Genomic DNA, 12,794 nt, shown 5'->3' with positions numbered 1-12,794 from the left:
TCCTAATTGGCTGTTCAAGTTGACCGTTAAACAAATTTTTTATTTATTTAGTAATTAAAAAATAATTTTAAGTGTATTGAGATATTTTTTTAAAAATATTTAAATATATTAAAAAATATATAAAAAAAAAAAAACCAAAATATAAGAAGCGGTAACTTGAGCCGCCGGCAGAATAGCCAGACTTATATTAAATGAAAGAATGATATTAACATTCAGCATTGAGCCTTTTCATTTCTATATTTTTTTATTTTTAATGAAAGGAGACTTGGCAAGTCAGAAAAAATTTCTCTTTAGGTTTGATTTGAAAATATAACTCATTTTAATTTATTATTATAATTTTTTTAAATTTTAATATAAAATATAATAAATAATTTAATTTTTTAAATTTTTAAATAATAATAATAATAAATAATATTTTAATAATATTTTATAAACTTAACCCAACATCGAAATGCACCCGTCTCTTTTGCCTGTCTATCTGATCATGACCCATTGTTTGTATTTTATTAAAAAACATTTTCACAACTAGCGAAGACTTTTCCACTGTTCAATGACCCACAGCCCACGGGAAACTCCTCACCGTCTTCCTCGCTCGATTTGTGTTTTCTACATAGCAGACTCTAAACTTTATCAAAGTACATCCTCTGTGTCTTCTCACTGCTACAATGAGGACCCCACTCCTACCATGTTTTGCCGCTCTCTGCCTTGTTGTCATCTTGCTGCACCACATGATCAGCACCGTCGCCGGTAACTACACACCAGTCGACCAAATTCTCCTCAACTGTGGTTTCTCTGGAAATTCAACTGCATCAGATGCTCGGATCTGGATTGGAGACGTGAACTCAAAATTTCTCACTCACGAACAATCACAAAGCCAGTCATCTCTTACCAGCACAGTTAAAGAAGCGCCGAATGTCCCCCAAGTGCCTTTTACCGATGCAAGGCTATCTCTAGCCCCGTTCACCTACGTATTCCCCGTCACTGCGGGCCAAAAATTCGTTCGACTATACTTTTACCCCGCTTCCTACTCCAACTTCGATCGCTCTAATGCCCTCTTCTCTGTCAAAGTTGGTGGTTTTACCCTTCTTAGCAACTTCAACGCTTCACTTAACGCAGATGCCGGTTCTGGACCTACCATATCCAGAGAATACTGTGTCAATATCGAAGAAGATCAGAGGTTGAACATAACCTTCACCCCATCTTCGAACGTTTCTAATTCCTATGCTTTTATCAACGGAATCGAAATCTTGTCGATGCCTACTAATCTCTATTACACTCCTGCTGACGATCAAGGGTTTGATTTTATCGGCCAGCAGAACCAGTACCGCATCGAGAACAGCACTTCTCTCGAGATGGTATACAGATTAAACGTTGGAGGGAAAACCATCTCATCCGCTGATGACACCGGAATGTTCCGGGGATGGCAAGACGACTTCAGTTACTTAAAAGAATATAGAACGTTATTCTTACCTTTTAACAATACTATCAAACTGAAGTTTACCGTCATACCCCAGTACACTGCACCAGAAGATGTCTATCGCACTGCCCGAACCCTGGGGAATGACTCAACTATCAACCTGAGTTACAATCTCACTTGGCAATTCCCCGTAGATTCTGGGTTTGATTACCTCATTAGGCTGCACTTCTGCGAGTTTCAACCCGAAATTATTCAAGCGTCAGACAGAATATTCCATATTTTCATAGCAAATCAAACCACCGATGAAGCAGCGGACGTGATTTTGTGGAGTGGTGGAAATGGTGTGCCCGTGTATAAAGACTACGCCGTTTCGATGCGTGCAGGAACCGAGAAGAAAGTAAATCTCTATGTCGCAATAGGAGCCGAACCACAAAGTACTTCATACGTGGATGCAATCTTGAACGGCGTCGAAATCTTTAAAGTAAGCGACTATAACGGCAATCTTGCAGGACCCAACCCCGATCCACTTCCACCGAACCCTCCAACAATTGCGCCACCAGTACAGGCAAAAAGCTCGAAAGGGAATAAAACAACAATATTTGCTGCCGCCGCTGGTGGAGTCGCCGGATTTATTCTTCTCTCAATTCTCGGCTTCTTGATTCTCCGGAGGGGAAAGAGAGTCAAGGACTCGGGCTCCAGTGATGGGACCTCCTGGTGGGGTCCATTTTCGTTCACTACGACCAAGTCAACAAAGACCCGCAAGTCGTCTCTACCATCCGCTCTGAGTCGATACTTTTCATTGGCGGAGATTAAAGCAGCCACCAACAACTTCGACGACACTTTCATTATTGGTGTTGGGGGGTTTGGTAACGTTTACAAAGGCTTTATAGACGGTGGGGACCGCCCAGTGGCAATCAAGCGATTGGTGCCAGGTTCTCAACAGGGAGTACACGAGTTCGAGACCGAGATCGAGCTGCTCTCACAACTCCGCCATTTGCATCTTGTTTCTTTGATTGGATATTGTAACGATGGTATGGAGATGATTCTCGTCTACGATTATATGGCCCGCGGAACCCTACGTGATCATCTCTACAAGTCCAATAATCCTCCTCTCTCATGGAAGCAGCGTCTTCAGATTTGTATCGGTGCAGCACGAGGTTTGAGCTACCTACATACAGATGCGAAACAAACGATCATTCATCGTGACGTGAAAACCACAAATATCTTACTGGATGAGGAATGGGTAGCCAAGGTGTCTGATTTCGGGTTGTCCAGAACGGGACCCACCGGCGTGTCTAAGGCCCATGTTAGCACTGTCGTCAAGGGTAGCTTTGGGTATCTAGATCCCGAGTATTACAGGCGACAACAATTGACGGAGAAATCCGACGTGTATTCATTCGGAGTTGTCCTGTTTGAAGTGTTGTCTGCAAGGCCACCAATATTGAAAACTGCTGAGAAGAAGCAAGTGAGCCTTGCAGAGTGGGCCCGACAAAGCTCTCGCAATGGAAAATTTGATCAGATTGTTGATCCAACTTTGAAGGGTCAAATTGCGACCGAGTGTTTGAATAAATTTGGTGAGGTTGCTGTGAGTTGTTTGCATGACAGTGGAGTCGAACGTCCATCGATGAATGATGTGGTGTGGGGCCTTGAGTTCGCATTGCAATTGCAAGAGAGTATTGAAAAAGTAGGCAAGCCTGATCATGTGGTTGAATTGGAGATGAATGATGCTGAGAAGGCTCTGTTGCCTCAATCCAAGAGTGATGATAGTAATAACATGTTCAGTAGTAGCGGTGGGCAAGTGTCAAGTATATACAGCAATAGCGAGGTGACGATGACAAGTAGTGGAGATCAGCAAAGTTTTAGCAGTACCTATAAGGATTCAGATAGACTGGTGTCCTCTGGAGCTGTGTTTTCTGAGATTATGAATCCTCAAGGACGGTAAAAGAAGGTACTTGCTATATTGATCAGTATACTATTGCTTTGTTTATATATTTAGAATCATGTATTATTTAGAGACAGGATGACAGTGGTAATGCAAGTATCTGATAAAATTAGTTGGAAGGGATTAAATTATCGGGATTTTAGTTTGCGTGAAGAAAGGTATTGATGCTCAAGTACTGTATCTAGTCATGTATTTCAGGGGTTTTGGTTTCTTTCAAATAACAAAAAATGGATATGCGAAAGATAATCTACAGTCCTTCTGCATTCAATCTGTTTTATGGGGTTCTCGATCTGAATTTGGTATCTTCCTTGAGCATAATAATTTTATTACTGTTAAGCCCAATCGGCAGGAACCAATTTTCAGTAAAATTGGTATTGTCCTCTTCCTTGAAAAAAAAAAAAAATCACTCTTTTCTTTTTTAGTTTTAGGAAGACAAAATGAGAAATACTACTTATTATTTCGTACCATACATCAATATTTGATTTATCATTTTTTTTTATTTGATTTAAATATATATATTTAAACATCAATATGTGTATTTAAATAGAAGCTAGCTAAAATGATAAAAATGATAAATTATATTTTTTTAAAGATACAAATTATATATTAGTATTTGGTGTAAGATATAAATTATATATTAATATGTGTTGTATGATACAAATTATATATTAGTGGGTGGTATATGAATTATCAGGAAAAATTTTTAACGGAGAAAGGATAGCGGCAGAGTAGTTAATATAGCTGAAGCAGTTGCCCGTGGGACACAGTAGGGGGTGTACGGTGTGTTGCTTTTTAATAGAGTACTGTATTCTCAATTTGATGTATAACACATAATTTACATTACTTAAATAATAATATTTAATTTTTAAATTTTTAATTTTTAAATTTATCTTTCAAATTAAATTAAGACATGAGTCATGGCCATATGTATGTCTTGGGTTCTTTTTAAATTGTTGCTGTTATTATTTTATTTTTAGTTATTTAATTTTTAAAACTTATGTATACCACCACGTACACAAATTTCGTGAACTATGTTACATATGTTCCCTAAGATTAAGCACTCTACATTTGCCTCCCATCAAGTTAATGAAAACTGATAATAAATTATTGGTTCAAATATTCTTACCATTAAAATGGATGGAAAATACGATACAATTTTTTTGGTCCTTTCTTGGTGAAAGAATGTTGTATATTATAATTTTTTCAGTCATTCGAGTGTGTAACATGCGAGGTTTTTTACTAGCTAGCAAGTAGCATGTCCCCAACTTTCGGTTCAAAATGCATAGATAGTTCAAATTGCTCTGGTAAATTAAAATCAACATATATATGTGATGTCAAACCGCTGTGGTAAATTAAAATCATCCTGTAAAGTTTGTCAAAAAAACTTATTAATAACCATAGAAGACATTTATAAAATTCAAAACAATCTTTTTACCTGATCCAATCATTAATCCATACGCACATTAATTAAATTCCGTAAAATTTGAGTTCGGAAATTGGCTGTATGCAGGTTGGGCACTGCCACTTCCTTCCTAGAGCATCTTCAATCTTAAAGATCTATCGTTGGACCATAAAAGGCACCACCACTTTTGTCAAGTTCATAGCTTCTCCCATATATCATCACCTCGATTCAACAGCTGTCTCTGGCATTTTAGAGAGATTTACTTCATTGTCAAGTGTTAAATGTCAAACTCGAGGACCTCCAATTGGTTTTCTTTTTAGCTTGAAGTGATTATACCGACACCTGTTTTAAATCCATGCAAGCGTTGGTGTCGTTTGGATACCTCCAAGAGATTGCATTAATTCCATATTTTCAAGGGAGAGAGAAGGTAGATTAACTCTTGTATGCATGACATGAGAAAGAAAATGGTCTTTGCCCATATAAATGATATTGGAATCAACATCACCCTCTGGATGCCAGAACACTAAACCACCCCCAGCTTCAATATTATCCTGCATAATTGTAGCCAATTAGATGATGTATTGAATTCAAGATTTAAAATTTGCATCAACAGCAATCTAACAACAAAATCAAATCTGGTAGAATGGTACATAATCGATCTGCATGTAGTTAGACTCCTCTTTGAAGTGAAGGTATGCTTTCAACTGTTCTTCATCCTCCCATGCAGTGCCATAGATGCTCTCCAGCTTCTGTTTCTTTTCATCTCCTCTCCAGTAAGCACCGCTGCACCAGCAACGGATTCAAGTTCAATTGCCTTCCTGTCAATAATTTCCAATAGATTCAACATGAGGCCCCAGAACAAACATCCCACCATTCAAACCTGGCAAACCTCAATAATGTACAAACCTCAGCAACATATACATAGATTTGAATCCCTTACACCTCATTTATTACTGTTTTATTACTTAGTTTTTTTTTTTTCTTCTATTTGAATCTAGACTAAAAATTTAAAAACACGACCTTCTTGCATAATCTTGAAGAGAATAAATTCAATCAACCAACGGAATCATGTAATTTAATTAAAACTAAATTGAATTTTATAAAAATTAATATTCTTTTGCTCTTTAAGTCAATTTTTATAAAATTGAATTTATTTTTAATTAAATTATATGATTCAGTTGGTTGATTGAATTTATCTTCTCTTAGATTATACAAGAATGTCATGTTCTGAAATTTTTAATCCATTTCAAATACCAAAAAAAAAATTGAAGTAGTAAACTAATAATAAATACGACGTAAGGATATCATTACCATTTAAGAAGACAATGTGGATCTAAAGGCTGTTTTTTAAATACTTTACTACTGGATTACTACTATAAAATTTTCTTGTCCAACTTTTAAGGAATTTTTCAATCTTTTCAATCTTTCTCTTATTACTATTCTTTACTATATTATTACTTTTCACTTATTTTTTTACTAATTATTATTTTTCACCTACTTTTTATTACTATTCAATATTTTATTATTACTTTTTCATTATTTTTCACTACTATTGACAAATCTTCTCAACACTTCTCAAGTATTCTCACTATCCAAACCCAGCATAACTCTAGGTTCAGTTCATCACTGGTAAGGACCAACCTGGACGTTGCTACGTCCTACCGAAATTCTCTGCCGAACACTTGAACTCTTTTTTTTATTTATTTTTATTTTTTCTTTCACTATTTTTTTAACTATTTAGATATTTTTTAAAAATAAAAAAAATCACATATTCATTCAAAAACCCTTACTTAATTATTAAGTAAAAAAAATAAAAAAAAAAGTTGTTGTGTCCACGAATTATTACCGCTCTACTTAATCGCTCGGGAAAAATAATTTTTTTTCAATTTAATGATTAAGGAAGTCATTTTATATGTATTGATATATTTTTTTAAAAAATTTATTTAAATATATTAAAAAAATATAAATACAAAAATATAAAATACAAAAATATAAAAGTAAATAGCGGTAACACTGATTTAAAAAAAAAAAAATTTTAAAAAGATTTCGATAGAGGATTTCAATAGAAAATCTTATATAGGCATAGTATTTTCGCAGCAACAGTCCAGCCAAGCCAAGCCAAGCAAGCAAGCTGTCAAGCCCCGGTCAACCTTCCATTCATGGCCAATAATCAAGCAATGAAGATATGCATGACCGACAATCACGTGACCCGCTCCTGCAAATTAATGAACCAAGCTGTCCTCCTAACGTGTAGGTATTGTAATGAAATATGTGGGTAAAAATCCCAGCAAAAACTTGAGTTTCAACAAAATAATAGCGAGTGAAAGAGTATATAAACACAATTCCAAATATAGCCTGGTGCGACTATACGGTATCTATTAAGAGATCTTTAGTAGTAAATAATAGATAAATGTAGGGATAATAAAAAAATAAAGATACACATATTTATATGATTTAGCACTGAACCTATGTCCCCAGATCGTTTAGAGAGTAAATCTCATATAATATAATAGTTTTACAGTCATGATCTCACATCTTCATTGTACAATAGAAGTTATAAATCTATTTTCTGGTGGAGATCTTCTCTCGGGAGCTCTCGTCATCTGGTTGAAGAAACTGAAGAAGAAGTCGTCCCGAAGTCCCCCTTTTCTCGTTCGGTTTGATGTCTTTTTATCCTCTGCCCATCATTGCTTTATGTCAAATCTCTCCCTCTTTTATGTCACATCCTCATTTCCCCTGACACACTATACATCCCTCAGCCTTTTCTCTCGTTTTTCCTCTTCTCTCTTCCCTTTTGATGAGATCCCTCCTTTGGGCTTGGCTTGGTAGATCATATTGGGCTTGTGAGATTTTATCCTCTTCAGTTGCTCGCAATTCTTAAAGTCAGTTTTCTCCAAAAGAATGCCATGAGAATCTTTAAGATAAAATATGCGACAAAAATAATCCGTAGAAAAATAAATTCCAGAGTAGGTCCTTGGTTTTCCATTGGGTTTGTGTTAAGTAAATTCCAGGAGATGTAGTAAACCGCTTTTGGTGCGAGCGCAAAGCTCGACTTTGGCCGGACATAAGCTCGACCGCGTTAGGTGCGAGTGCGGGCTTGGCGAGATAGTGAGAGGTGTATTCAACCGCATTAGGTGCAAGCATAGAGCTCGTCTTGGTGAGATAAGGGGAGGTGTGCTCGACTGCGTTAGGTGCAAGTGTGGAGCTCGTCTTGGCTAGATAAGCGGGAGGTGTGCTTGACCGCGTTAGGAGCGAGCATGGAGCTCGACTTTTATGTGCACGAGAGAGGTCGGGCAATTAAGTAACTTGCCTGCCTATCAGGCGCCTAACAAGTCCGATGGTCCCTGACCTTTCCCTCCAGTGCAGCGCAATGGGTGAGGCCGGGCAATCGAGAGACTTGCTTGCCTGTTGGGCGCTTGGGAGGTCGGGCGGTCTGTGACCTTTCCCGCATGTTGACTCATCACTAGTGAGATCTAGTAGTCAAGTGGCTGGACTCGCCTATTGACTCTCGGTGAGGTATGAGTTAGCTTTGAGTTTGTTTGTATGAACGTTAATCGTTAGTAAAGAGTGTTTATCCTTCCAACGTTTTTTATGGTGTTAACGGATTTTCGCCCCTTGATGTGAATTGTTGTTGGCGTTTCTATTTTGATATTGATGCTAGAGTTTTTTTTGTAGTAACTCGCACTAAATGGTTAGGGAGCCATTCGACCCCTTGGATCCACCTTAAGCAGTTGCCAAGCCTGTCGACTAGTTCCTGAAGGTAACCCGTGCAAGGCTTGTTCCCGAAAGTAACTCGCTGGTGACGGTTATGGCACGAGTGTAAACACCTGGCGTTTGTTAGAGAAGATGTTATGCTAGTTTTTCTATCCAGGTGAGGGAGGTCGGGCAGTCAAGTGGCTGGACCCATCATGATTTCGTCAAGAGGGAGGTCAGGCAGTCGAATGGCTGAACATGCCTGTTGACTCTCAACTAGAAATGAATAAGGTTGGGTAGTCGAAAGGCTGGACCCACTGTGATTTTTCCGTGAGGGAGGTTGGACAGTCAAATGGTTGGACCCACATGTTGACTCTTAAAGGGAAATGAATATGGTCGAGCAGTCGAAAGGCTGGACCCATAGTGATTTCTCCTTGAGAAAGGTTGGGCAGTCGAATGGTTGGACCCACCAGTTGATTGTCAACGTGAAATGAATAAGGTCGGGCAATCAAAAGGCTTAACCTGCCGTGATTTCGCTGTGAGGGAGGTTGGGCAGTCAAATTGATGGAACTGCCTGCTGACTCTTGGGGTGGTGTGACTTGTCTTTTGTTTGAAGATGCTTGACCATACTAAGAAAAATCAAACCAGTTAGTGTGAATAATCTAAATCACAAATGTGAGATTGGCAAACTTGAATTGTCTTGATAGAGCGTGGCAAAGGTTTAAGGATCGCCAGTGAAGCCAATGCAGAGCCATGCTTTAGAAATATTGAAGATCCAGAGTGCCTGCATGTTAATGCTAAGAAATTTATGCCCGAGTGGTGCCCTAGTGGGAATTTATGCCCGAGTTAGTGCCCTAGTGGAAATATGTATCCATTGTCCACATTGCTCGAGTGAGTTCCAACAAAGTATGTTCTCGGGGTGTGCTGACAGCGGGATTCCCGTGGAACCTTGAGGAGTTGCTTGAGGGAGACAATATCAGGGCGATGAGGCGGTTGTTTCTGACTTTGACTGAACTTGTCCCTTGCTGATTTTTCTTCTTTTTTTTTATTTTTATTTTTATGCCGAGACTGTTTACTATTGGCGTGCAGTGGAGGGTGCCCGCGATGAGTCAGGTTTCTTCTCTGTTGTCAAGGGACTTTGAGTGGCCAAGTGGCAGTTGAGGAGTTGGGTGTCTGAGCAATGGTTGAGGAGCCGAGCAGTGGCTAGGGAATGGTGTGTCTGAGCAATGGCTGAGGAGCGGTGTTTCTGAGCAGCAACTAAGGAGTTGGGTGTCTGAGCAGTGGATGAGGAGTGGTGTATCTAAGCAGAGGGCTCAAGCTGAGCGCGTTCAGGTCGAGCAATTGCTCAGGCTTGTTTGCTTGGTGGGTTGTTACCCGTTGGTGTGGCCGAGTCAATGGTGGCCAAGTTGCTCATAGCCAAGCAAGTGGCCGAGCAATTTGTGGCCAAGATGCAGGTGGTCATGATGCACATGGCCGAGAGGCATACAACCGAGTGACTCATCTCAATTGAGGAGGATGCGGTCGATGGGAAAGGTCCCACCGACGTTTTCTGTCGCCGAGGCCAGTATGCAGGCAACAGAAAGTGCTGGTGCATCCAGTTATGGCTACTCGTGACTTTAGCAGCCCGTCAGAAGGTGGCGAGTGGTTACTCGCTTGCTGCCAGGTCCACAATGGATAGGAGTTGGTGGGAGAACTCCCTCCGAATTTGTCTAGGGAAACTGCACCGCGACTGGGTCCTCACTATACTTTGCGGGGAGGTAGAGAGCTCCCATGCCCGTGGTTGCTCTCATCTCTGGTGCACTAGGTTGCATGGGTGCTCTGACCTTAATGGTTGTTTGGGACGGGTGATGTCGCGCTAGTGATAGACAAAGCCGGTAACCTTGCTGGTGGCCATCGTATGCTTCATGAGCTCACGATTGGGTGTCGTTAGCCTCAAGCCATGGACCTGTTGGAGGGTGGCTGGCAATCACTAGTGGACCACATGGTGGTCACCGGTTCTGCTAATGAGGCTCATGACGGGTTGTCGTGTGCCTCTCTGGCAAATTGGCAATGGTGCACGGTCCCCGTGGACGGGGCGGTGCGGCGTAGACAGAAATTGTCGGTAGTTCACGTGGTGGCCTCCGGCGGGTCAAACAGACTCACAATGGGCTACCACGAGCCTCCCAAGTGCATGGCAACGTGCACTTGTTGTACACTATGCATACACAACTGGAGCATGGATGACACTATGCACGATGCTAAGCCTGACATGTGCAATTGCACAGTGCTAGGGACTTGGCATGTGCGTGTGCACAATACTCGCCTATGTGCACAGTACTCGCCTATGTTCTCCCCTCTTTTTTTGCATTGAGCACTTGCAACTAGGGGTGAAAAACAAAATTAGTGAACCGGTAAACCAAATCGGACTGAACCGAATTGGTGGGTTTGGTCTGATATCGGGTTTGGTCCGGTTTGCTATCAGTTCTATTTTTCTCAAAACCGATCAAAATCAATCCGGTTTTAGTTTTCATTTTTTCTAACACCGAACTGAACCGGACCGAATCGGTTTATATATATATTTTTTAATTTATTATATTGTATAAAATATTTTTTAAATGATTTTTTGTATTATATATAATTTTTATATATAATTATATATAAAATAATTTTGTATTATATAATAAATTATTAATTAAAATAATATTAAATTTTAAAATTTTATATAAATAATAATATACTATCATTATAGTCTATTATATTAATGGTAATATCGTTTGCCTATCAATGCTTTATGTCACCTGTATCCCTCCATTATGTCACATCTACTTTCCCATGACGCACTATCCATCCCCGAGCCTTTTCTCCTTTCTTTTCCTGTCTCTTATCTTTTGGGAGATCCCTCCTTGGGGCCGGATTTGTTAGTTCATATTGAGCATGTGATATTTTGTCCTTTATATATTGGCTTTCAATGCAAATACTTTTGTCCTATAGATTGCTTGCTGGGTTCTTTGCTTATCTTGTGATTTTAGATATTTTATAAATAATCATAGAATAGTAAATAGTAATTAATAATATTAAAAACTAATAAAAAATAATAATAGAGTAAACTAGTCCGGCCGCCGTGATCTATTTTATCTAACTGAAAAAACAAAAAACAAAGAAAAATCACGAGTGACTTGTCTTTCGGCGAAATTGTCGTGACCATCTCTTTTCTCTGGTTCACCGTATATTAATCCGTGAGGGAACCATCAATTATTGATCAAAATTTGTCTCGCATCGGGTTCGCTATATTTAATCGTCATATTTTTCTTGTTAGATGAGGTGTATTAAATCAATAGATAATCAAATAACAATTCTCTTTTTTTTTTTTTCTGTACCATACTCTACCTCACATTAAATTTTGGAAAAGTCTACTCTGCCGCTCCTATGTGACCGTTCAAGTGTACCGCATAGAAATTTTTTTTATTTTTACTTAATGATTAAAGAAATGATTTTAAATATATTGATATATTTTTTTTTATCTTCTAAAAATATTTAAATATATTAAAAAAATATGAAAAAAAATAAATAAAAAATAAAAAAATTCAAAACTAACTGTGCGGTAAGAACGAGCGGGTACTCTGGGCGGCAGAGTAGCCCGACTCTTAAACTTTTGCATTGAGAATTGTTATGCATACTACATAAGATCCTTAAAAACGAAATGAAGGGTAATTCTCATTTGCATTAGATAGCTCAACAATAAACTACCGTAGTTAGTACAGACCACGTACCACAGAACTTGCTTTTTCGTCTTTTCCCAATTTTGATAATTTTGTACTTTTACGTTCTTGGGTTTTCTGTGACTTTTTAATGTGTAATTATTAGTTTAGAAGTTATGATATTTCACTTAAAAATCAAGAGGTATGAAAATGTGTAGGCACACCCCAAAGGAATGGCACTGATTCAAGTCTCACAATTCCATGCTTGTTAAAATTAAAGTATTAAAGTGTAGCCATGGAGTTTTGGACTTATTCCCTTTTTCTTAAAAGAACACACCCTTACTAATGTTTTGAATATCGTACCGGATGCCGTACCGGTCAAGACACTGGAACGAAATATTTCGATACCGATATCGTTTCGAGATAGTTGATATATGAATAAATTATATATAAATACATATATATAAATTATAAATAGCCTAATCTGAATTGGAGATAAAAAAATAAACTTGTAATTTGAAAAAAAAAATTAAAGGCAGGTATTTGGGCCGGTACGAAACACCTATGATACTTGTACCAGCCACTGGGCCGGTACAAAAAATTTCAACCATATAGACCGATACGGTACGAAATTAAAAACACTGACTCTTACCATTGAGCTAA

At 38.5% G+C, this 12,794-nt stretch overlaps 1 protein-coding gene across 1 annotated transcript; it reads left to right on the top strand.

Annotated features, from left to right (window-relative positions):
- Positions 1 to 508: 508 nt before the first annotated feature.
- LOC121248247 (receptor-like protein kinase FERONIA) lies at positions 509 to 3,543 on the top strand. Its single transcript, XM_041146650.1, has one exon. The coding sequence runs from the start codon at positions 666 to 668 to the stop codon at positions 3,357 to 3,359; it is 2,694 nt and encodes an 897-aa protein (XP_041002584.1). The 5' UTR covers positions 509 to 665; the 3' UTR covers positions 3,360 to 3,543.
- The last annotated feature ends 9,251 nt before the right edge of the window (positions 3,544 to 12,794 follow it).

The sequence above is a fragment of the Juglans microcarpa x Juglans regia genome, chromosome 2D, assembly GCF_004785595.1.
Source record: "Juglans microcarpa x Juglans regia isolate MS1-56 chromosome 2D, Jm3101_v1.0, whole genome shotgun sequence".
Lineage (NCBI taxonomy): Eukaryota > Viridiplantae > Streptophyta > Magnoliopsida > Fagales > Juglandaceae > Juglans > Juglans microcarpa x Juglans regia.
The sequence above is the reverse complement of the archived record's forward strand: the minus strand, read 5'-3'. Positions and strand labels throughout refer to the sequence as shown.